This window comes from Sander vitreus, chromosome 12, assembly GCF_031162955.1.
Source record: "Sander vitreus isolate 19-12246 chromosome 12, sanVit1, whole genome shotgun sequence".
Lineage (NCBI taxonomy): Eukaryota > Metazoa > Chordata > Actinopteri > Perciformes > Percidae > Sander > Sander vitreus.
In genome coordinates this window covers 12,150,055-12,176,827 of record NC_135866.1, presented here as the reverse complement: position 1 = coordinate 12,176,827, position 26,773 = coordinate 12,150,055, and the positions used below count along the sequence as shown (strand labels likewise).

Here is a 26,773-nt window from a genome sequence, read left to right as displayed (position 1 = left end):
AAAATGGAACGAGAAGAGCGAGAATGCCACATTATATTACTGGGTTAGTTAAGGAGAAGAGGGGCCTTCTGTTAGTCTGCATGAAAAAGCACCAGAGACTAAATTCTTGAGTTGAGGCTCAGTTAAGAGAACATTACTGTGCTCTATCTTGTGCATCTATCTGTATCTGCTCGGGTATAACTGTAGAGCTCACCTGCTGAATTGGGAGTTGATGGGGAGTTTGCCTGGCTGCCGTGAGCAGACACACTGGTTGCACTGACTGCGGTCCGTGCTGCGTACATGTTGGCCTCTTCTTGGAACTTGCCGATGTTTTTCTTGTATCGGATTCTCTTGTTCCCAAACCAGTTTGATACCTGACAAAATAGCAATGACATGATGCAGTCGCTGAGTTAAAACACATTTAAGCGGATATCTATGCAAACAAACCAATGCAAGTCAAAGGAATACAATTTGGTAACATTAATTGCAGTGTTGAATATTAATACTCAATACCTAAGCATGGATTATGTTTCCTGCACCTGTAGCACACCACCTTTTTAGCACCAGCCCTCATGGCTGCTATGACATAATTGGACTTGCACTACACATTGCTGATCATCATTGCCTTGGTAAGTCTGGCCCCTTCAAAACACCAACATGACATTTTTTATTTTTTTAAATAATAAATTATAAAGATCAGATCTATGGGGAAATATTACTATATTATTCTCATAGTACTGTTTTCCATCAACCTATATATATATATATATACACAAACATAAACTGCTGCTTGCCTTGGACAGAACCCAAGCTGAGCATGCAAAAACAAGGATGAATTGAAAAATTAAAAAAAATCACATAAAATAGCATTCATAAAATACATGCAAAAAAAAGGTGGCCATTGTTGGCACATAAAGCATACACAAATGTTTGGTATCACGTTATTATAAGTTGTGATTTCCTTCAGTCATTGTATTTAGTATCAATCTACCTGTCTATTGTTAAAAACACTTAGCATCAACTGGCCATAACCCCAGCATTGTTAACCCTAAAGGTCATTATAACCCAAAATAATGTCAAGATTGCATTTCTTGTAAAACTCAGCTAACAGCAATGTTGATTTGTGTTTTACTAATTGACCCCCAATCAAAGTAAAATCTCAAATCTGGAAAGGCCTTTCTTGAGGGCACAGAGTGCCACTGATTTTGATGATGTTTGACCAAACGATTGTCCTCACAATCTAAGTAGATCGCTTAGTTTAATCTGGTTACCTGTGAGACTGTGATGCTGCATTTCTTGGCCAGCTCTTCTTTGGCCTCCTCGCTGGGATAGGGGTTACTGAGGTGGGAGTAAAAGTACTCGTTTAGGATCTCTGTCGCCTGTTTGTTGAAGTTCCTCCTCTTTCGTCTGGACAGCCGGCAAAAAGGAAACAGAGTAGAGATTTATAAAAAGAAAAAAAAAAGAAATTAAATAAAAACAGTGCTGAAACTTTACTAATTAAAAGCTAGTTAAAATGCATTTAGAAAAAAAGAACCAAAGGGATAGCAAAACAAATCCAGGTAACAGAATCCGTCTGACAAATGGCAACAAAAATACATAAACCTTTAAAAAAACCAAAAAAAAAAAAAACCAGAGTATTAGAACTAAAGGAAAGTTTTGATACATTTTGTCGACCAAATGGACACACACAGACCTGGCATCAAGGAAGCGTGAGCGCAGGATCATGACGGCCTCGCAGGTGCTCTGTTTCAGCTGCATCTGGATGGAGCTGAACTTGCGGTGGATGATGCTGACCATGCGCTCGATCTCTTTGGGCGAGATGGGTCGTGTGCGAGACTGCTCTCTCAGCAGGTTCATCACATGGGTGGTGAACTCATTGCACGCCTGGATGCACAGACAGACAGGATTCATAAAAAGAAGAACTATCATGGAGGCTCAACAGCTTCACACAGAACAAAAGGGTGAAATTGGATTCTGGAGAGGCTGCACCTTCACTGGTAGGTCTTGGCCTTGCAGAAGCACTTCTGACAGTATAACAGCAGCAGCGTTAGAGGTAATAAGAATAGTCTAAATTAAAGCAGCAGACACAGTGTGATGTTTTACGGCAAACAAATGTAGCAGTGGAGTCATACGGTGGAGGCAGCGAGACTCGCAGTGCTCTGAATATTAAAAAGACTTCTCTTCTCTGGAAGAGAAAATGTGACAAGTGAAGAGAAATTTAAAATGACAGCAGGCTTTCAGTCCCGCTAACGTTCAAGAGATTTAAACTGTCTCCCTCTCTTTTTACTCCATCTTTCAGTCTACCTTGTTCTCTCTCTGTCTGAATCAGTCACTGGATATGACTGCATTCAGAGTCAAGGTGTCTGTTGCTTGTCAACACCAGGGTTACGTCAGTCAAAGTGATGCACCGAGCAGCCGTTCTGCTTGCACACACACGGCAGACACTACTCACTCATACTCGCGCGAGGTGTACGTAGCGTGGTGACACAAAAATGCTCAGGTGTGTATTGACTGTGACAGTTAGCGATGACTAGCCTTACTCAGAGAATATGACAAACCCAGGACACTTTGACTTCCGAGGGAATGACAAGATGTTATAGTCTTTGGAAAAGAGCTGGTGTGTGACTGATATAATGGCTGCTTGCCTGCTGAAGATAACATCTCTGAAAGCTTGGCTTGTCATGAGTTGGCCTGTGAGAGCTGGTTTCAAGAGCATTTAACTTAAACATTCTCAGGAAAATATCTCGTCCATCATTTATACCAACTTATTCTTGTTTAGGTTCACAGCTTTTTCAAGCATGCATTGGACAAAGGACAAGGAAAAAGACTTGGACACAACACAGTATTCACTCACATGTTTAACTCTGGGCAATTTAGAGTCCTCAATTTATATCAGCTGCATGTTTTTTTCACTATATAAGGAAACACAGGAACTTGAGGGAGAACATGTTAACTCCATATACAAAGGATAAAGTCTCAATTCCTCGTTATTTTTATTGCATTTCATTTTTGTTATCCCAGGAAAGAAAATGTTCTTTTTGCTTGCTTGTCTCAGCAGGGAGAGGTCAGGAAAGCTATTGAACATTGCCCCTGGAAGTGGCGTGAATCTGTGCAATGTTTCACCACTACATCCTTTGTCCCCATCAAGAAGACAGTAAACATGTTTGCAGTTGAATTATGTCAAGCCACATATTTGTGCATGTCAACAATGTAACATATTATAAAGATTAAAATCACTGACATTTTTTTTAAAGTTTTGCCTCTGTCCATATCCACCACCAGTCGGGACGATGTCCAACTTTTTCAGTAGTTGCACATTTAAACAGAAAAGAGAAATTTAAAATTACAACACATCCTATAGTCGCCACCTGAGTAGTGGAAGGATTTTGGAAGAAGTGAGAACATTGATATGAACTTTCTGTCATGAAACAATGAAAAAGACTAGTGCTAAAAAAAAGGTGGAGTCAAAACACTGAGGTACAACAAGGGATTCCCCCAAGTATGCACTGTGAAGGGAACGTAACATTTGGCTCATTCCTACTATGGGGGGTTAAATTAAGGCTTAGCAGGTGAATGAAGTCTAACATCCACATTCAATGTGTGGCACATGGGAATCCCACCAATGCACTGTTGTATTTACTGATAAAACACTCACATGCCAATATGAATATGTGTTACAAGAAGCTAAATAGCAGCAGAAAAATAGCAGCTGAGAAAATACTCTTCCGCCCACCTGTTCATATTTCTCCAGCTCTGTGTGGTAAATTTGTCGGATCTGAGACAGCTTGGCACGGTAGTCGGAGTGTTCTGCTGAGTTGTCGGCACCGATGCCGCCGGTGGCGGCTGCAGCGGCTGCAGCAGCTGCTGACCCGCCACCTTTTTCCGGCCCGGCCACGCCCTCCGCCAGCAGCATGTTGTCCAGTCGCATCAGCTGAGGATCTGGGGGCTCTTCCTCCTGGGCGCCACGGATACTGAGCACTGTGGAGGACAGGAGAAGATGACATAAAGACAATAACACTAAACAGTCCTATTTACATGGATGTTCAAAATGACTGAGTAGCAAGGTAAAAGAATAAGGACTGAGTCTTAACTCCAGCCTACCGAGTGAACTCTCTGAAATATGGCCATCGATTTAATAGTTCAAGTCTGTGCCATAAAACCCTGCAGCCTCACAGAGGCAGGCAGCTAGGCAGGACCATAAAACTATAATTTCATCGATTCTGACTATCATTTCATTTAAAAAAAAAAAAATTGACACAGCCTTCCACCAGAGTATATCTTTTTTGCTCTCCTTATGCTCCGTCTATGGTAAGTTTCTGGCTGATGGCTTTATTATCTTGTCAGATGCTATCTAAACAGAAAAAAACTAAGTAATATCAAATGTTAGACACGGTATATTAAAGCAAAGACACCTAGCTAAAAAAACAGAACACAGAATTTGAGCTAAATGAAATGAACATATGAAGATATGTAAATTGAAAATGTGACTACTACTCCTACTACGATACGGAAGAAGTAAAGATAGTAAAGATAAAAGGTTCAGAATTCACTATCCTTTTATTTGTGATCATTAAAGTCAATTATTTTACCACTCTGGCATTAATCTTGAGAAACAAAATTCTCATATCAACATCAAACTGGATGTGCAGTATTTTGGATCATACAAATAACTACTAAATTACCATTCTAACACCTGGAAAACCAGTGCAGTGTTCATAGTGCTGTAATCTTCAATTAGCAAGACTTAAAGATGCTTTTACAACTGACACTGACGTCTGTTTAAACACTTGTCTGGGGGGGTTGAACCTGCACGTATTCACACACCTACAGGCACTCAGCTCTCAACTGACACTCAGCTCCCATGGTGTGGAGAGTAAATTATTAACAAAACAAAGACATGACTGCTGAGACAGACATGCACAAACAACATACGCATGTAATGTACACATGAACAAATGCAGTCTTGCACTCATCCACACCCAAATCCCAGATATTAAAAAAAAAGTGGCGCAGGCTCAAAACTATTTGAATAATGCTATTTTAACTGTATTCTAGAGTACAAAAAAGACAGGAATTGTTATTTAGAGATTAGCTGCACTGCCCTGCCTTTTTCTGCCACCAGAAGGCTCCCTTGGTAAAGCAGCAGTGCGCCTGCTTTTCTCCGAGGTGCTGAAAACAGCCGACCAGGTGCAGCCCTCCATTCCATCCACTGTCTTCAAGGACAAAGACAAAGCTCACGCTGTCACAACATTTTTCATACACAGTTTAATCCACGCATCTATCAAAATGTTTCAGGAGGACGATCCAATACTACACCCCTGTATGTCTCTTCCATGATGACTGTAGACAGTGAGGGTAAATGACAGGTTGTGTGACAGAGCAGTAAAGCCATATTGTAGCCCACAGTCACAGCGATGGCTTTTTTGTAATGAGGATGTAAGGTTGAGTCGCCTGTGACCTTTCCGGTGAGCAGGGGGTCCAGATGGATTCCCGGGGCCGCATTGGCAGCTTGTCTACCCTGGTCCTCCTCTTTTCAACCTCCCCCACCTCCCCTTTCCTTCCCTCTCTTTTCCTCCTCCAGCAATAACATCATCCATTCCCATCAGCTCCAACACGTGAGCAAGCTCAGCTCAAGAGGCAAATGTCAATGGCTATCAGACGGCTGGAAAAGGTCAGGAGTTCAGATGGGGAGCAGACGGGTGTGTGTGTGTGTGTGAGTGGGAGGGGGGGCGCATGTGCACATGTGCTGGTAGATGAATATGTGGACATTTTTCTTATGAATCACACCAGCGGGAAATTATAACACTCGCCAATTTAATTCTGACAAAATAGTGGCACATCCCAACCAGAGGGGGAATCTAATGAGCCTAAGAGTGATTTATTAATTCCCTCCAAGTCCCTGAGTGCACAACTAAAAGCATGAAATGGATTAAATAAATACAATTAATAAGGAAAATCAAACAATTCACTGTGCTGTGGCATAATTACCCTAACCACAGCTATCAGCTTTATTTATTTCTGTTTAGTAATAGCAATGAAATCGATTAGACCTCAATGCCAGTCAAAGTGCTTGTTGTGAACTCTCAACCATGGACTATGCATGAACATAATCACCTGACAGAGAGAAGGGCCCTCTATTACAATACATCACATGCTCCCAACACACTTTCTAGTCTATTAGCAACAAAGGCATGGAGTCCATACTGCTCAGCGATTCCCTTATTCCAGTCACAGTCACAGTCACAGATTAGTATCTATAAAAGGAAGATGGCCATCATCTCATCTTGATCATTACTGACAGACTTAATTGAACAATGGGAGGACACAATTCCCCCTCTGTGTCGCTTCCTACCCCCCTCCCTCCTTCCTCCTCTCTTTGTGAATGCTCTTGTATAATTCCTTCCCTGAGATGTGGGGCACTAAACCCAAAAAAGCCAAGGCATAAAAAATGAATACGTATCATAAACAATTCCCGAGCCGTTTCCTGAATAATGAATGGAATTCTAAGAATAAGCCTTTGTTTTGGTTATTGACTAAATTAATTTCTGCTGTTTTACTTCCTTAAGGGCTGGCTCATACCCATCGCCACACTGCCTGCTGTTTGCAGACAACAGGAGTGTAAATAAACATGACGATTAAGCCACCCACTCATACAGGGGGAATCAAGGTGCACACACATACACACACGCAAACACACAACACAAACATACACTTTGTGCACGACTGTAAGCACACACAGAGGGAAAATACACAGCTATGCACATTGGCAGACGACCCTGAGCACCCAGCCTGGCGCCCTGCGAGTCTATTTAAATGAAAACATGTTTAATTAATGATGTTGAAGTATTCTGTCACAATTAGGAAGATTTACGGTCAAACAAGGCAGCAGCAATGTCCCTGACAGCCATGATGAAAGTTTACCCTTCTTGCCTCTGACTGGCAGCTAGCAGCCAACGCTGGACTGGATCCATTTCCCATCAATACAGTAATGCAATACACTCTGCAGCACTGTAGTGTATATACGTGTGTGCATGTGTGTGTGTGTGTGTGTGTGTGTGTGTGTGTGTGTGTGTGTGTGTGTCCTTCTTTGCCTCGCGCTTGTCCACATCACATGACCCCTAGAGAGGGGCAGGCATTGGCTGTGTTCTGTATTGATTGTGTGGGCACACGTCATCTAGGGTTTCAGCAGTTAATAACTCAGGCCTGCTCCTGACACAACCGTGTGTGTGTGTGTGTGTGTGTGTGTGTGTGTGTGTGTGTGTGTGTGTGTGTGTGTGTGTGTGTGTGTGTGGGCCTGTCACAGACCAGTCAGCACGAGTGAAAGCGACAGCCACATGATAATGTAACATCACCACCATTCATCCCTGCCACACAGCATTCTGAGACAAAACAAAAACAACCTAGGAACCTGAGAAAAAGCAGCATGATTTACAGCAGACATGACAAGTATCACTAATACAAATCCTCCCCTCCCCACTCCTTGAAGGAGTTCAGCATCCTGCTCTCATCTACATTTGATGCAAGCCCAATAAAGCAGTCTTCATAAGATGCATTATTTCACTGACCCACACACCAGAGGTAAACTACTGTGCTAAGCAATGCTATTATCATTACTTAGAACACTAAATTAATATTATGCTACATTACTAATCTAATTTACTGTATATGTGGTAATTTCTACTGAATTAAATCTGGGCTTTGATAAATGAGGACAATCGTTAGAGAATTACTAATCCTACCTCACAATAAAGTTTATGCCATGAAAACAATTGCTGTAATCTAAATATGAATCTAAATATTGTAAAATGTTCTTTTGTGTAACCGTAACTGAAAGCTAGTTCTGTGATGTATCCATGAACTCAAGGAAAAGGCCCAACATGTTTTCTTTAATGTCAGATAATGGGAAGCTGTTAAAATAGTGCCCCACCAACTTAGCATTACACTCTTGTAATATTGTTGGACTCATGATGGACAGTTAAAAACAAAAAGGACCAAAATCGGTGCAGCAGAACCAGAGAGATCTTCTTTTGTATTCCATACCTTTTCCTTCCTTGTCAAGACCTGGTGCCTACATTACCCACAATGCAACTTGAACAGCGATAGTTCTTTTGGAAATGTGGGTGTGTTATGCAGCAGCTAATGTAGCCTTGATCCTCAAACAGATATAAGGAGCATGCTATAGAGGTCTCACTTCTTTCTAACTCCACATCAGCAGATTTTCAAACTTGTAGTCTTCAGCCCCAATCGTTATTATCATTACTGACATTATATCCAATTTACTGTACTATATGTGGTGATTTCTACTGAATTGAATCTGGGCTGTTATAAAGAAAGGCATACAAAGGAAACTATTGTTATAATCTAAATATTGTTTTGTTTAAATAGTCTTAAAATGTTCTGTAGTGTAAGCTGAAAGCTAGATTTGTGGTGTTTCCATTGAACTCATGGGAAACTTTCTCATACCCAAAATGTTCTCTCCATCATCAGATAATGGGAAGCTGTACACCCTCAGTACACAAGGGCATAGTCATAAAGTACCTCTAAAACAGCTTTATGTTTTATCCGCCATCCCGAGTATCATGTGCAGAAAGGGGGCAGAGCTGGGGTCTTGTATCTGAAACTGGGTGGGGGGGGGGATGGGGGATACCAAGGACAAGGAAAAACACCAAAGAAATACTGGAGGGACAGGTCTGAGACGAGGAAATGTGGATGGTACAGGCAAGGAGGGAAGAGAGTGATGGAGGGAAAATGAAAGGCGAAAAATAGAAATGGAATAGGAAAGCGAGGTGTCAATTAAAAAAATGAACCCCAGTGCATTTGGGAGGTGACAGCTGGTGGGAGACGAGCTGACAGGCGTCACATTAGGCGGATTTGGTGGCCGCTCCCCTCATCCCCTCCTTTTCGTTCTCTTCTCCCACTGTCTCTTTCCCTCTCTGGCTTTCTCCACTGGCGATCGGTAGTTTCTCATGCGACAGTGGTGGCGGCAGCAAGCGAGGCAAGAACTCAGCTTGGTGTTTTCCAGAACAAGTTACCCCTGCAGCTACTCCTAATAACGATAATTATTGTCATCATCTGAGGCTTAAGCAGGCCAGTTTGAGGCCTGAGGGGCTGGCCTGATAATGAGGCAGCCAGCGCCAAAGGAGACCATTCAGAGCACCGCCCTGCCACCAACGCAGAGCACCCCCATTTAAAAGCCTTTATTAAAATAATTCATTATTCAAAATAGGCAATACATTAGCCCCCTGGCTGTCAGTCTTTCTTAAGGTGTCTTAAAATATATATCTTCTTGACTGAGTCAAACTCATGCTCAGCCTATGCAGCCTAACAGCTCCAGGCTGCACTGGAAACCACGGTGGCTGAATAACTGAGGAGAAGTCACAAGCTTGTGGAGCAGTGAGCTGCACAGTCAGCCCTTAAGCAGAGAGACAAAGACATCTATGGAGAGAGGACCATGCACAGGAAAATACAAAGTATAAATAACTGGTCACACTAAAGTTTTGTAAAAGCTTTTACAGGGCTTCTTATGTTTTTTTAGACAATAAAGGCTGCCCGAATATGAACCTGGGACGTTGCCACTCAAGACTGTCCTCCCAAGAGGAGCAACAGCATGAGTCATTTCAGAAAGTGCCCCAAAACGACATAGGTTTACGTTCAAGTGATAAAGCCCTCTATCGGCTACAGTGATTATGACAAGAGCAAAGGAGGAAATCAAGTGACGTCGGTACAGAGCGACCACGTTTGTGTACAGAGAAGGTTGGGGGGAATGGATGGGTCAACAAAACAGCATACTCTAATAGGAGACTGCTGTTTGTTTCTGGTTTTAAACCACGAGTCAACGTTGTTCTTTTTTAGGCATGACCATGATTGTTCCATAACCTTAACAATTTTTTTTTTTTTTATAGACAAACAAAGTTCCACTAACCTCAGCGAAGTAGTCATTTTAACCAAAACTATGATGTTTTTGTAACCTGAACACTTAGTACTTATTTTATTTGATATTCCCATTTCATTAAGGATTTGTAACTGTTCTGGAGGGCAAATGATGTCACCCTGCCAATAAAGAGTCAGAAAAAGTCTCTATGTTTTGTTCTAGAGAGCTTGGACAAACTAATTCATAAATAACAATTATATTGGAGGACTTGTGTAACTTCATGGTCAGCATCTTGAAGGGCCAGTATGCCTCACCAGAACTGCTTGTCGGATGGCGAAACAGCTCTGGAAACTCCGACACTTTCTGTAACTTTCCGAAACCGACAATCTGACATTCACACCCACTTCACGCAAACATTGGCTACTTTTCCCTCTTATTTTATTATTTACACAACTATAAATGTCACTTTTACTCTGTATGAAGGCAAGCTTTTCACTCCGCCTTTTAGTGTTGCTTTTCGGAACAGCTATAGACACTTTTGCCTTCTGACATGATGGGACAACACGTCATTAAAGACTGACCAGGCCCTTAGAGCCCTATAGGCCACCATGACGCCACTTGTTTCAAGTGTCTTGATACAAGTGGCAATATAATTTTCTGAGTTTCGATTCTGATAACAATACCAACATATATGATGAAAGAATACGTAGAAAAGACTAAGAAAAGGCATTTAATGCAAATGTTCTATTCTTGACAGTTTTATAGATTCTACGGACACATTTCAGTCACTTAACAAGTGTTGCGGTTCGATAACCAGCCCATAGTTAGGGAGGCTAATATTAGTAGTATTTTGTCTATATGTTATGAAAACGCTTTGTAAATATCACAAATTACTGCTGAGAATCTCACCAAGATTTCCTTAATGCATCAAATTTGTCAGCAAATAAATGGCAGCCTCTGATCAAAAAACAGCCAGCATAGTGATGCTGTCCTCGGCAACAGTTGGTGAGGAGGTGACGTGTGAAGCGTTCGGAGCCAGGAGGAGATGGTCCATGACAGTTAGCATCCTGCCCTAACTGTTGCCCTACAAGCCCTCCCTATGCACCAGGACAAGACATGAAACAAGAGGTCCAGCAACACAATCTTCCTCAAGTCCCCGTGGTGTGTGTTCCTGTGCATGGCACATTTCATAAGGCTCCGCTCTTTGACTGTTGATGAGTTTATGCGAAGGTAATTAACAGTAATTAATCCTTAATTACAGCAATTAGCAGAGTCGCAGTAAATTAAGCCACATCTGGAGGCATGGAGCAGGGCTAGACAAGTAGGGGTGGGCTTTTTGACAAGGGGGAGAAGCAGAGACCACGTGACAGAGATTGTTACTACCTGGGATGTCCGGGTTGCCATCCCTGCTCCAGGCCTTCTGCTGGGACCTATGTGATCTCAGAGGTGCCTTATGGGGCAGGGTCTGATGAACACGGAGTGCTGAGAGAGGAGGTTCATTTCTGAACAAAATGGTTTCATCTCAGGGAGAAAGGCTCCCTTAAGCTACCACGCAAGGACACCCACCATATGGCCGCTCATAGACAATAGTGCCGGTGGTTCTGCTTCGCTGTGCTCGGCTTAACTCGACAACATGTGAACATGCATTTAACACAACGTCGCTAGATAGCAAACCTCGCTCGCAGTTTGCTTTTGTGGAAGAACAAAATGACACCCACTATGTACAGGATAGAATACAAAGAGGAGAAACACACTTGGTGCTGCTTCATTATTATTATTATTATTATTATTATTATTATTATTATTATTATTATTATTATCCTGTACAGAGTCCATTTAGAGTCACACAGTTCAGTCTGTACTAGAGTCTACTATTAAAAAAGATTCTGAGTGGTTACTTAGATTATCCCATGATGCATTTTATTTCCAGTGGGAGCAATGGCTTCCATGATGACAATGGTCCTCTCCATAAAGCACAAGTGGTCACTGAGTGCTTTGAATGACATGATAATGCTGTTAGCCATATGCCAATGCTTCTTCTGTAAATAGATATGATCCGATTGTCTTTTCTATATATAGATATGATCCAAACTGAGGACCTATGTATACACCGTATCTGTGCATCTCAGGTCAAGTATATCAGGAAGTACATATCTTTCCAGATGAGTAATATGAAATGACAGGTAAAGTCAGTTGTGGCCGTCCCTGTACTGTAATGCTTTTGGCTTGAATTGCTATACTTTGGAGACTAAAGCCCTATTTACAAAGGACTAGTACAATAAGTACAGTCATTTCTAAATCACATGAGGTCCCCTGGTAATACTAGTCCCGTGCGAATAGGGCTCAAGTCAAAGTTTGTATGGGTTAGATAGCTGGAACACTCTTTAGCTTCCCTCATGGCTATCATACAGCAGAAACCCTGAAGCTTTCCACAAGTTCAGATCACACACTACAAAGGACACTTTTGTTGTCCCATGACAAACCATGGAAAAGCTAAAAATATCAGCATACAGTTTTGCAGAATGACTGAGAGATTGAAATCTCATGAACATTTTTGAATTGTTGATACCACAGTATTTTGTTTGATTATTCAGTTCACTGTTTAGTCCAGGGCTGCAGCTAACAATTATTTCCATTATTGATCAATCTGTGAATTCTGTAGACTCAAGCAACTGATTTTTTTTTTTTTATCTATAAAATGTCAGAAAATAGCAAACAGTGCTAATTATAATTTCAATGTGATGCTTTTAAATAGCTTGTTTTATCCAACCCAAAGTCCAAAACACAAAGATTTTATTAAGTTCATTATCTACTAATAATTTCAGCTCTGGTCTAGTCAACAACATAAAGATCTGTTTTTACTTGATCATTAATAAATAAGTAATCAAATAATCAAGTAACTTGCAACTTGCAAATGGTTGAAATACTGCAATTTCTTTTAACAAGGGATTCACTAGTCATGTAGCTACTGGTCATCCAAATACAAGTCAAAAGTGCCCCTAACTTCAACACAAAGTTCCAGTATAGAATCTGGCAGGTGGACCGATGCCATCCAAATGTTAGATAGGCTTTGAGGGCCCATTAATATTGTTACACTTGAGAGATTTGCTCCAGCAGGAAATATAGTCTCTCTCCACATTTATCAGGGAGCTTCCCATCAAGGCAGACTAAGTCACCGGCTTTGTTTTGCTGCGTGTGCAGTTTGTCTGGACGCTGTCACAGCTAAAGAAATCCCTGTGAGGTTTACTGTTTGGCCAAGGCCTCGGGCTGAAAAGACTGGTGATGCTTAATCTGCCCCTAGCTGTCAGAAGAGAAAAACAATGTGAAGGATCACTGTCCTGAGTCCGTTAGTGAGACCAGCTCCAATTCATACTCAAAGATATTTCTTGGTTTCTTTCTTAATATTCACTTTAGAACCTGCTTGGTGTACTAGATAGGTGATGGTGTCTTATGGATAAAAACTCTGTGCCAGAAATTATTTTGAATAAACAAAATAGAGCACTTAAAAGACACTTATGAGCATATAAAGGTACTTCCTTGTGCATGATAGTTCAGTCAACACTACTAAAAGTGTCCCAATGCAGAAATGATGCAAATTAAATTTGACTGTTTGCTTTGAGAAGCTGCAGCATCTGAACTTGTAAGGACAAAAGCAAAAAGTTCACAGTGATGCTGTATGAATGCATGCGGGTTGCTGTGTGTGTGTTAAAGGGGGTCAACTTGGGACAAAGGTTTAGAGCTGTAACAATGACTGTGACAATGCAATGCCTGTAGGCAGAGAGAGAGAGACATAGAGAAACATAGAGGCAGAGAGAGAGAAAGAAGGAGAAAGTGTGTGTTTACAGCAGAGGTAGTGATCCAGGCAGTCTAAGTGGCCTGGCTGGCAGGCCTACCACACCACTAGCGGATAAAGCCGAGTCATTAATCACAGGCCTGTGGGATCGTCCCACTGTAGCAGAATACTGGGTCGGGGGAGCTCCTGCTGTCAATCATGTGTGTGTGTGTGTGTGTGTGTGTGTGTGTGCGTGTGTATGTCTGAGTGGAGTGGAACTATAAGCGGGGGAGTGTGCTTTTGATGAGAATGTGTCATTTTGCCTCCAGCTAAAAAAAGGCATATAGTCCTGAGGAATTAATACATTAATGCAAACACCAGCATGAAAGTGCTAGATGTCATTTACATGAAAAGCATATAGAGTCATCCGTCTGGAATAAAAGCAGCATTTTATGCCCTAAAAGCTGAAGTTTGATTTTAAAAAATAACGACAACGCTACTCTTCGTAACGCAGCGTACTGCTATGCTATGCAGACAGCCCTGTGGCATCCGCAGCATACGCCAGAAACACTAATATCCCATTCAAATAAGAGCGACGTGGGACTACTGAATACATAGTTCAACCAACGTTTGACCCATTTTGTTCATGCTTCTTTTACAGACAGTAAAGACATTGTCATCACTGTTTACTAGCACTTGAGTCTGCAGCTGTAGATTTTATTTCACAAAAGTACTTGACCCATTCAGACCAATGTGGGTTTAACCCGGGTCACTGTGTCAGTCTGAAAGGGACGGGTGATAAGGGAACTGTCATCTGCCAAAGCACACCACACATGTAGTCATCACATTAAGTCTTTGGACTTTTAAACACAAAACTCGATGCTGCTGAAAGAGCCAAGAGCCAACCAAACGTAGGGCCAACAAAACTGAACTCTGATTATCTTTCAATGCGTCTTAAATAGGGCTGAACAATTTTGGAAAATAATCTAATTGCAAATTTTTGTAACCAATATTGTGATTGCGATTTAATATGTGATTAGTTTTTTAAGCATCTAGAGTGTAATCGCAGCCTTTGCAGTTAAAAAATCTCGTTGGAACATATTGCAATATTACTGCAAATGCAATTAATCGTTCAGCCCTAGACTTTAATAACACTGTTTTCATAAATCCTTCTGCAGATGGTAGACATTTTGTTCATCCAACAAGAGAGCCTTTCTACCAATCATGCAGCACTTGGATTGATGCTGTGGTCAGCTCTGTCAATATAGTTAAGTGCATAATGCAGAGGTATGTATCTGTCTTACTGTGTTGAAAGATCAATAAAATATATACTATGCGTTCATTAAAAAAGTCAATGAAATAAAAAACCTCACATAAGATCAAACCGCAACATTACCAAATGAAATCCCCTTACATATACTATAGTCTATATGTTTAAACAGCTATTTTAGTCTAGCATTAGTGTAAGTCACAATAACCCATTTTTGTCGTTGCACACCGATTTAAATACAAACGAAAATGTTGAATATTTTCACTCAGTTTGTTTTGCAAGCGGAAATTCCAAATGTTGCCTTAAGGGGTTGAACCTGTGCAGATGGCACTGAGATACTGAGGAGAAGAGGAAGAAGAAAAAGGATGGTTAAAGATAGAGTCACAGTCTGCAGCAGAACATTCAACAGTCAAGACAGCAGTAACCATGGAAACAGCGTCAAACGATCTATCAGGACCCCATTCAGTTCATTTGAACCACTTTACCAAACCGCTGCTGAGAGAAACATCAAGAAGACTGCACAGTTGCGTCAAAAGTGACGATCCACCACAACACCACAATTATGTTCCTATATATTTCGCTTGTTTAGGTGACATTATTTTTTAAAATACCTCTTGAATCCAATGTCTTCACACTCTTTCACACTTTTAAAATGAAGAAATATTCTATTAGTTCAACACGAAAAACATAATTTAGTGTTAGGAACTAAAGAAACGTTTTCACATTTAGACTTGGCAGTAGGGCTTTCTTCTGGAACACTGAGCGGATCCATACCTTTTCCAACTGTACATCACTACCATTTTATTTTTTGCATATGGTCAAAGTAGATTTCTTTCTTTCATTGTTTTCTCTGTGTAATTTTCATTTTGTTTTGTTTTGTCACATTAGGCATCAGTCATGTGTGAAGGTTTTTTAAATGTACAAAAAACTTGTAAAGCCCTTTAACTGTTTTGCACAATATAGTTACCCTATCAAATGTTGCCATGAAACTATTAAAGCGTGGTAACATGTTTTTTTCTAGTCTGTGATGGTATTTCAGTATTATCATATATATATATATATATATATATATATAAATTTAACTTTATATGATGTTGAAGTTTCTCCATTTTCCGAACTGGATAGAGCTGCAGTTCCACAGCCTCTCCTCCCTCCCGGCCCCCTGGGTGAGACAGCAGTCGTATTCTGTCGGTCAGCCTCTATACACACCTGCATCCCCAGCTGGACCTCTAATCCCCCTCCCCTGCTCTACAGCGCTCTACTCCCAGCTGCCTGGGCTATTTATAGGCCCTGTTTCATTTCCACACCTGCAGGGAGGCAGAGTTGTCACAGTGGGCCCACAGAGCCTCTCTGGAATACTGCATGGGAATGAAAATGCACCTTGCTGATGCAGAAACTTATTCTTGTCACTCTCTCCCCGCGGACTTGCATGATACTATTTTGTTGTGGATGTGCGGTGCAGTATGTGGTGCAAAGATAAGGTGTAAAAAGGAATCTGTAAATAAGATTCCCCTCTGAGGAGTGTGAGGTATATTGACATGAATTTCACTTTTTGAATAATTACATGTGCAGTCACACTCACACACACACAAACACACACACACACACACACACACACACACACACACACACACACACACACACACACACACACACACACACACACACACACACACACCAGCTGAATGTGTTATCAGTGTGGACATTACTACTTTATAAACTTGATTAACTAGAGTCAGTGAGGTAATGCTGAGTAAGTGCAACAACACCTAAAAGTTCCTATTTTCCTCATATATTTTTTGTTTTTTTTTCCTGTCATGCATTTCTCTCTGGATGTAGTGGGCTGAGGATCCAGTCAGCGGATTACATTATCAGTCTGACCTAGTTGCCAGCTATCTCCTGAGACCTGAGGAGCCAGGCTTTCTGCACAGCCTTCCGCTGCTACAACACGCACACTGTGTAACTTTAATTTATCAGGGGAAAGAGGAGGGAGAAATGTGACAGGTTGACAGTTCTCTTTGCCTGCCACTCCGAGCACTCCCTCTCCCAACAGTGTGCCGGTTAAGGGTCCTCGCCATGGAACAGTGCATTCCGAGAGTGACTTTTATTCAGCGTGCTGGAAACTCATCAGCAAGGATGGAACCCTCTTATTAATATGGCTATTTAAGGCGAGACTTTGCAGAGAATGGATGCAGGATGTGGGCAAAGAGCTGAATTTCAGTCATTGCTCCTTGATTAAAATACCAAAAAAGCAAATACACAGGTGTTCATATTCGTTCTCAGCAGGTTCTGGAGAAATATGTTGATATTTGAACTAAACACCCAAACAAATACACCGCTCCCCTCAGTGCTCCTTCAGAATGTTAGCATGTGCCAGATTTAAAGTCCTTCTCGCTTCCACTGCCTTTCTTTTTATACACCCATGGCCTTTTCGGCCTACATACTGGGCAACTAGTGTTCAATTCATTGCAAAAACCAATCATGTAGCAATTAGTCAAGAAAAGGCATACCTTAGACGTTCAAAAGAAACAATTTGGAGCTGTTATTAGAAATGGCACAAAGGACTTAAAATCACAAAGCAGTGGCAATTAAAATCATGGCACTCAGAAGTGTGAAAAGCAGTACGATGGCAATATACGAGAACAAAAGACCGAACTAATCAGCCTGTAGATAAAAAAAAATTAAAAATGAGAATGACGTTTGCAACAAAGGGAACACTGACGTCCGGAGGAGGGAAGGTGAGTGCAGAAGTGATTCTGTACAACTCACTGACATAAAACCTTGAAAGGGGAAAAAAGAATATGTGTAGCAAAGAAAACATTACAGTATTTATGCTTCACGCTGAGTATATAACAAGCTGGACTAATTTTACCCCTGTTAACATTGATAATCTGAATGATCCTGATACTGTAACTCACATCCAATTTGACAGTTTAACATTTCACATAATATTTAGGCTGAGCAGAACCGTACATGCAAATGTGAGATATAGGTGAAACATTTGAGTCTTTTTGGGTGATGACTGTTTCCTCCAGTTGGAGAAAGAAATGTCCAATATGGTTTTTCTGTGAAAATTTAGAGGGGTGGAGGTGGGGAGTGATGTGCTGCTGCCAGATTAGGCTACAGCCTGTGCCAAGGTTATAAACAGGCTGTTATCAGGCCTCCAAACAGAATAATCCTCCCTGTATCAGCGCCCAAACATATGGGACCACACAAAGCAGCAGCAGCCCCTGACAGACACCCCCTTTTAATTACACAGAGGAGGGGGGCAGGACCTTTCCCTTTTCTGCTTCAGTTTCACTCGGTCTACCTGTCTGGGAAATGTGTTTCACGTTTCAAGTTTAGCTTCAAATAAAGCTTGAAGCTAAACTTTAACAACCTTGTATCACATTTCAGATGTTGTAGATTAAATCAAACGATTGGTTGACAATTGAATTAATCTACAGATTTCATTTTTTTGATAATACATTAATTGTTTTTTAGTGATCTTTTAAGCAAAAACACCATCTTCTAAATTGTGAGGACTTGCTGCATTTCTTTGTCTTGTGTGATGGTAAACTGAATATATTTGGGTTTTGGTTAGTTTTTCAAACAAACATCATTTGAAAATGTCAACTTGGGCTTTACGAAATTTTAGGAAATTGTGATGGACACTTTTTTTTCTATTTTTTTGACATTTTATAGACCAAAAGATAAATAACCAGCAGATTAATCAGTAATGGCAATAACTGCTGGAGACCTACATTTGGGTTCTAGACTAGTTAGTAAGACAAAACAAGTGATGTGACGATCTCACAAGATCTGATCAGATTATTTTAAACCTGGGATATCATTCTGCATGACCCACCACACTAACAGTCTGTGATATTCTTTGATATTTTTTAGGGAAACTGTGATGGTAACTTTTTACATTTCATTGACATATTATCAAAAAAATAATTGGCAGATTAATCGATAATGAAAATAATGGTTAGTTGCAGTCTTATCGTAAACTGAAAACATATTAATATAAAAAAAAAAGAAAAAAAAAAACAGTACGGACTTCTATTCTGAAGTATTCTTTCTACAAATTATTTGATCCAACAAAACCACATCAATCTGCTCCACTCAGGTCTCAACTGTTGGGGGCCTCTCCTCCCATCTGAAAGAAATAAATTCCTTCATTTTTACATACTGCCTACAGATTTTAAAGTCTTGTTCAATAAAGTTTAAATGTCACAGAGGTGTAATAACAGGGATCACATAAACGCTGGGCTTGGAAAAGCTATGCAAAAATGACGGCATCCCTTTCCGCTCGTGCAATAAAGTTTTATTTGGCTGAATCCGCCAATAAAAGTGGGCTTTGAAGGTTGTCAATGGGGAGTAATTGGTCTGTTTTACAGACGCGATCATATTTCTCTGATGCATTTTTTTTCATACAACGTGAATGAGCCTTGACAGCGACACAAGGAGAATCGTCTTGTTAGAGATGTGACTTCCTCACCAACCTTCAACTATAACAGAAGGTCATATAAAAACAGACAGAAAAAACATCTGGAAAACCAGCGTAGGTCTATTTATGTATGCAGGTCTGGTCGTCTGTGCTGCGAGCCCTTCTTTGAGATTTCACATGGACAACAATGGAGATACACAACAGTCCATGCTTTTGGCAGCAGCAGAGCCCATTTCTCACCCCCCCCCCTTCCAGACAGTAGAAAGAGTGTAGACCTTAATGACGTCCAATCTTCTCTGTCACGCCAGGCTGGAGGCTCACCAGGGCAAAAATCGTCCGACAGCTCAAAGTGCTGTTAACCGGTTTTGAGGACTCCTTGCTGATGCACAAAGCACACCTTTATTTCTAACATAGGTCACAAAAAGCATGCCATCACTGTCTTTCCCTACAATTAAAGTTCAGACATTCATGCTGCATATAGAAAAACAAATATAGATCTCCAAACATTCAACCATACAGTGGTGTGAAGCTTGAAACAGCTTTTCAAAATAAGAGGTTTGATCTAAAGACAATTTTGCTTTTGATAAAAATGTGCAGTTATAATGTCTTTCGTGCCTACTGTTGCAAGACATAAATGTCAACCACTGCAATGATTAGTAAACCAAACAAGACACAAACACAGACCAAAGCTGAGGATAACCTCGAAGAAAATTAAAGGAGGCATCTTTGTTTTGCTATGAGACCTGGAGGCTTTTTGTCTGCACGCTTTTTTAAACTATCTCTGTCTGAAGTCAATTTCTTTTCTGATTAAGACTTGAGTTTTACTATAAGGCTATGTGTTGGAGCTTGTAAAATAATATGTATTACTACAACTGTGATCTTTTTAATTAATTCAAACCCAACCTTGATTAAACAAAGTAGTAATCACTTCCAATCACCTTAAGATCTCCACGTTTTTGAAATGTAAATTTTTCAAATGACCCAATAACGAAATTGCTTGTGGAAAAGCAAAACACGATTAAATGACAGCAAAGGAGTAGTCAAGGAGTTTTGTTTTTGTCATCAGGTCTAGCCTTGCTCTTTGATGATTTCACAGCTGGAGAAACATTTGGTAAGGAAATATCTGAGTGCAGCTGTAAGCCAAAGTGTCAGTGTCTATCCATCCTGGTAAGAAAGACCGAAAAATAATAATCAAACACTCCTGCCTCTTTGGAGCAATGCTGCCAGCGCCACAGAAAACAGACAGACAAACACAATGAGTGTCTCCACATCCCTGCTCTGACAGGAGACGCTGGCAGAGTCGGGGTAAACGGACGGTGCGGTGCGGCAGCCCCTAATGATCTCCCCTCTGTTTCAGCGGACTGAGAAAAGCCATTACCTCCTGCCACATTACCCTGCCATCCCTCACATGGTGGATGGCTCCTCACTCCCATGAGCACCTTGCTCCAGTTATGGCTGGCAGTGCTCACCTCCTTACCGCCTCCTCCTCAACCCCATCCACCCTCCTCCCTCTGAAACCCCCAGCTCTATACATCACATTTAACACTTTGACACTAACAGTCTATAATGTTTCTATTCTACAAAATCACTCTGCCAACTCCAGGATAGCAGAGCAGAGTCTGAGGAAAATAAATACCACTCTCAGCCGCTGGCATTAAATTCGAAAGAAAAAAAAGTACAAAAAGAGCCTCTTCCACACTCTGCCTCTTCGCCAGGCACCTGAGAGGTCCTCTGGCTGTAGTGGAGGAGGATCATTTCAATCGATGCACATTACAGCTTCAACTGACAGCAACAGCTTACACTTTACATGGAAGGTTGTCCGCGCCGTATAAAGAGGCCATATAGCCATATTTTCAGAGATGTCAACACTCCTTGCGAGCACTTTATAGCTGTATGAAAGAAACATTTCACTGCATTAAATTATTAAAATCAAAAAGTGGCATGAATAAATGAAACGAGCCTGAATAAGTGATGTGACAAGACAGACTTGAGGCATGACCTTTGAAAATGTCTCAATGTGTCAGCAGACAAAAGGGACATACTTTAAGTACGTGGCAAAAAAGGGTATGAAAAAAACAAAGAGGCTGAATTGTAGAAAAAGAGAAAGAAGAGAGAATTTAAAAAAGCCACAAATGAAATATGTTAGGAAAGAGTAGTCTACTTAAAAACACAGACGAAACAATAAATATAGAACACGCCAACACCTCATTGCATCACAATCTGTTTCTTTTGTCTCTCTCTTTAATATAAGTGTTTACTTGGGCAAAATCCAATCATTTCATTCTCTCCAAGCGTATTTCATGTATATAAACAAACACTGGAGTATTAGCTTTAATGTATCGTCAGCAAGCCTGGCTTTGAGAGGGCATTAATTTCAATTCGCCGATTTAAACACTCCAGTTTGTTGCAATCCTTCATCGCAGTACGCCACCAAGTCAACACACACAATGGGCCTATTTTTCAATCTAATGGCGGAGCTTACTTGCCATTAGTGAAAAACACAGCTTTCGCCTTTGAACAAGCCACTCAAAATGTAACCCTGCATTTCAAAATGAATTTGAATAATTAATTGCAAGTTGAAACCGTCATGAACCCCAAGAAACAGGCTCGGGTTGGGAGCTGAAAATATATTTTTTTGTCCCGAGGCCCAAAGATCCCTCATCTTTGAAAGCTGGAAAATCTAGTATTTGAGGATAGAGTGTGTAATCTCCAGTGGATCTAATGAAACAAAGTAAAAGATAACGCCACATTTCATCACATCGGAGACAGCGTGCATCCTCTGGCTTGCCCTTGAGGTGGCAGGAATCCATAATCTGAGGAAATCATTCTTTTTATGTAGTTGAGGAATCGCAAACCCCTGTTTGACCCGACTCTCAAGACAATTGATTTATGAGCAGATCTGGGACTTGAAGCCAAAATTTTAAACCTCTCCGTCAAATTATTATCATTTTTTTTTTTAAAGGAGCTTTCTGGTATGAATGTTATAAGAGAACACTCTCACAAAGCAATTTAGATGGAATATGGTCATTTTCTTTCCTTCTAAATGACTCCTCATTTAATAGACACAAAAAACAGTGGCCCAATAAATAGATATATAACCCATCAATGTATATGTGGTGATGGACATTTTGTGTAACCAAATGTTATTGCAATTTAACATATTTACAGCACTGCGTCCTCATATATGTCAAAACCAGACATTTACAAAAGCCATATCTCCTTTCTGACTAGTCCTTGGCCCATTCCTTTGCAGTGAGCTTGTCTTTATTATTTAATTAAGCCACTACGGCCGTTACATTAATAATTGAGTGTGAGAGGAGACCCAGAGCAGCCGCAGGCTCTGGCGCATTGGGCTTCCTGGTGAGGAGTGTATTAAAAATGTGTGTGTTTATGTCCCCAGGGCGTCTGTCCTAGCTGCATAAAATTGAATTGGTTATATCTAATATATCATCCCCTAAGGGTGGTTGGCTGGCTGACTGGGTGGGTAGGGAGGAGCAGGGGAGAGCTGAGATAGGCGCATCCTGCCAGCAGGGAATGAGTCCGGTCTTAGAGATTCAGAGAGACGCATGAGGCCGTGACGTTAATGTCTCTCAGAATCAAATCGATGGCTGTCCGAATCCTCAATGTGCATGGCCTTAAGCTAGGAGCACAAGACAAGCCCAGAACCAGATTAAACCCACTCGTTACCGCAGTCTTTGTTCACTTCTGGTGTCTGGTGATGCATTCAGTGCATCAGTGAGAATAAGTGGAGGATTTAAAAAAAAAAAGAAAAACGGATTACCAGATACCAAATACAGGCAAGAAGAAAGCGTATGGCATTCATATAGATACTAAGAGGATGAATGTTGGTGACAATGTGAGTGCCTGAATGTAGAAGCAGGAAAAACATCACTCATGATCCCTCCTTTCACAGACCGAGGGGCTGAGTGCAAATACACTCTCCCTCTCTGTCTTTCTCCACCTCTCCTCTTATCTGCTTCTCCCACCATCCCCCACTCCCACCTCCAAATCCAGCCAGCTCCGTGGCTTTATCCAACTCTGCACCTTTAAGGCCTCCAGACACCAGAGGAATGAGCGTTTTAACACCACCATTAAGGTCAGGGCCTAAATTATTGATCTGCCACCTCTATCAGCATAACGGTCACGTAGCCAGTATCACAATCTAACCCTGCCGCCCTCGGCCAGATCGCTGCAGCTCCCTCAATTAGGGAGAGATTCTCATTACAAAGAGAGACAGTGAGAGTGAGAGTGAAAGACAGCAAGGTAGAGGAGGAAAAAAAAGAGAGAGGTCCATTTCAGGGGTAGGGGGTGGAGGGGGGAGGGGACAGCAGGCATTCTTTACAGACATCCTCCTCTCTCCCATCCACCTCCTCCTCCCCCTTAAAGTCTCCCATCATCCCCCCAGACAAGACCCAAAGATGACAGGTCTTATCCTCACCAAAATGCGGGCGATAAGGCAGCTGTAAAAGAATAATAAAAGAATAATGCATGGAGGATGAAAGAGGAAGGCAGACAGGGAGTGAGGCAGCGAGAGAGAGAGAGAGAGAGAGAGAGAGAGAGAGAGAGAGAGAGAGAGAGAGAGAGAGAGAGAAAGGCAGGCCAGGGAGGGGGCAGCAACATAAATAAAGATGCAGCACAGTTGTGCTGGATCTCCTAATGAATTCGGAGGTCCTGGATCAATAACATCAGCGCGCTGACGACACATCACAAATGCCAAAGGAGCTCTTCGCCTTGAGCCCAGCCCGAAGAAAAACATTTTCTCGCATCCTTCTGCTCTACGAAAATGAATGAAAATGACCGAATGCATCAAAAATCGTCTTTAGATGAAACGGGAGTGTGTGTGTGTGTGTGTGTGTGTGTGTGTGTGTGATGTTGTGAGAAGCATCAGGAAGCAGGAAGCAGCCTTGATGCTTGGTAATGGGGATGATTTCCACCTAGGAGATGCCACGATAGTGGCCGTGCGGTGCTATCAGTGCTATTAGCGATGCTGATGACAGATGGTTTCTTTTTCTCTATTCAGATTTATTTTCACAGCTGTCGGAGAAAAACACACTGAGTACATCATTACCCAGCACAAATAGCCTGAAAGAATCAACCCCTGACATGACGGTTAAACTGTTTGCTGTAGTGAAGATCTATTGAGCAAAAAAACTAGAGAATATGTTTGAAAATGTTTTGGCCAAGAGTCTCCTAGAAGTGGATCAAAGTAGATATTGACTTGGGTGTCTGAAAACGTGCCCTCTCTCCCCATTTCACTCATACACAATCACGGCCTAATGGCATACCATTAACATAATTGCCAACATAACTAGTGTTCCGTGTCTGAGAGCCATTCCTCAACTAGACAAAAAAAAACTGAAAGATGAGAGGAGATGAAATTGAGCCAAACTGGGACCATCCCAAAAAACATATTGTGGGTGTTCAAGCTGGATCACCCCCACCCTCCTCACCCGCTTTTCAAAGCTACAGCGCTTTGAGAAGACCCCCTGGGAAGGCTCTGGCATCTCAAGGAATGTGATGCCAGAGTGTGTGTGTATGTGTGTGTGTGTGTGTGTGTGTGTGTGTGTGTGTGTGTGTGTGTGTGTGTGTGTGTGTGTGTGTGTGTGTTTGAGGGCACACATGCACATGTTTGTATGCAGCACAGATAGCGGGGTGGAAGAGCAGAGCTTCCTTTACATGTTGCTAGCTGCCTCAGCGTTCAAAGATTGGGCCCAGACGCACGCTTCACACCAAACACAACCTGCCAGGCGAAATGAAATTCCCATTATTTTTAATTAATCCCTAATTAAAATATATTACTCCACAGATTCCACAAATCTCTCTTAATATGCAAATGTGGCCAATTCAAGGATATTTACATATCATTAATTAAGGCAGGCACATTCTCTTAGTCTAATGAGCTGTGGCCTGGGTCTGCCAAGGAAAACTAAACGCTGGGCTCAGGAGTGAGTAAGCACAGCCACGGGGGGATGTCGGCTCTCTGTTGAGTCAGGACTATCAACCGTTAACGCCGGGGTGAAGTAGACAACAACAACTCTGCTAAGGCTCACAGGAAAAATCCACCCTGAAACACTTAAACATCGTTCAAAACTGCTACCGGCGATGTAGCTTGCATCTTTGTGCCTATTTGGCCGTGTGATGTGTTTTTCTCATGCCTGAGGGCCACCAGCCAAATGAAGAGGATGTGACATCATGCAGAGGTGTTTCCTGCAAAGCTACAAAGGACTCTGATATGTTATCACTGTCACTATGACTATCACTCTGTAATACCCCCGACTGTACATGCAGTGAATGCAACAAGTTCATGGCCTCCTCTCTGGACACTGTTGAAAGGACTTTATGTGGCAGAAGGAAGTCATCAACTAAAGAACATGTAGACAAAGTAAGCTGAGGTTGAGCCTTAAACATCCACTATTCCCCTTTTATTTCCCCTGAAGCACATTTAATTGTGACAGTATCACATGTAAAACTCTTAATTGAAGGTGACATATTTAAACCCATTCTACATTATTTTATCAATTTGAAATACATGTCTCTCTGCATCATTTCATACACTTTTCCCCAAATTCAGCCCAACATATTTGATAGCTTAGGAAACTTTGGGATATCCACTAGAATAGAAAATAAAGTTCAGTGTTTGGCTGCACAGCGTGAGACTGTCAAGACATTTTGAAAATTATATCACAAAATGCACTGAAAATCACTCATAGTGGTGGAAAGTAATTACTCAAGTACTGTTCTGAGCTATTTCCATTTTATACTACTTGATACTGCACGGCATTTCATGTACATATTTCAATGTTGATTCCACAGCATTTATTTGACAGCTACAGAATCAGTGTGGGGGTCGGTACACCTCTGATGGGTCACAGGATAACTCTAAAGGATCTTGAGATGTTAAATGGGATTGAAAGCTACATACATTTATATGTTCTGATGCTCCTCCTTTCTAACTATTATTCAAATCAAACAGTGTTTAGAAGGGAAAATCATCTTTAGTGGAACTGCATATGCAACAAATTCCAAGGGGTTGCAATGAGACGCATGCTTCATTTTAAGGGTTACAAGCCACAAAAAGGCTGAAATATATAAAAATGAGCTCCACTCGACTGGCTGCAACATTAAAAAGCTTCTTACATATTAATACATCACTATTAATAATGCACCATAATAAAACACTAACAGAGACCATTCAGATCCTTGAGGATACGGTATGCAACAAAGTGAAAGTACTCTTTCTGTATTTTTAGTGCACATCACTGTATGAGTAACGTCTTATTAACTGCAGTACCAGCTTCTTAATCATTAAAGTGAATATGTGGAGCGCATCCAACCATTTTTGCATAGTTGTTCATGGATACTATTCATGAATATCACGTTATATTAGGTAATTTAAAGGGGAGTGAGGAAATGAGGTGGGGTGAGATGTACCTTGTCCATCTCCTTGTT

General features: G+C 41.3%; 1 protein-coding gene across 4 annotated transcripts in view; it reads right to left on the bottom strand.

The window, feature by feature from the left end:
- Positions 1-26,773, bottom strand: part of pbx1a (pre-B-cell leukemia homeobox 1a) — a 48,458-nt gene that overhangs the window by 7,461 nt on the left and 14,224 nt on the right. For 2 of the 4 annotated variants that reach the window (XM_078263843.1, XM_078263845.1), the window contains exons 3-7: positions 3,713-3,957; positions 3,221-3,277; positions 1,673-1,863; positions 1,251-1,386; positions 194-353 (exon numbers count right to left, since the gene is read on the bottom strand). In XM_078263843.1, coding sequence (XP_078119969.1) covers positions 194-353; positions 1,251-1,386; positions 1,673-1,863; positions 3,221-3,277; positions 3,713-3,957 — 789 coding nt within the window. The remainder of the gene's footprint in view (positions 1-193; positions 354-1,250; positions 1,387-1,672; positions 1,864-3,220; positions 3,278-3,712; positions 3,958-26,773) is intronic. The other 2 variants (XM_078263844.1, XM_078263846.1) reach the window with 1 other exon arrangement.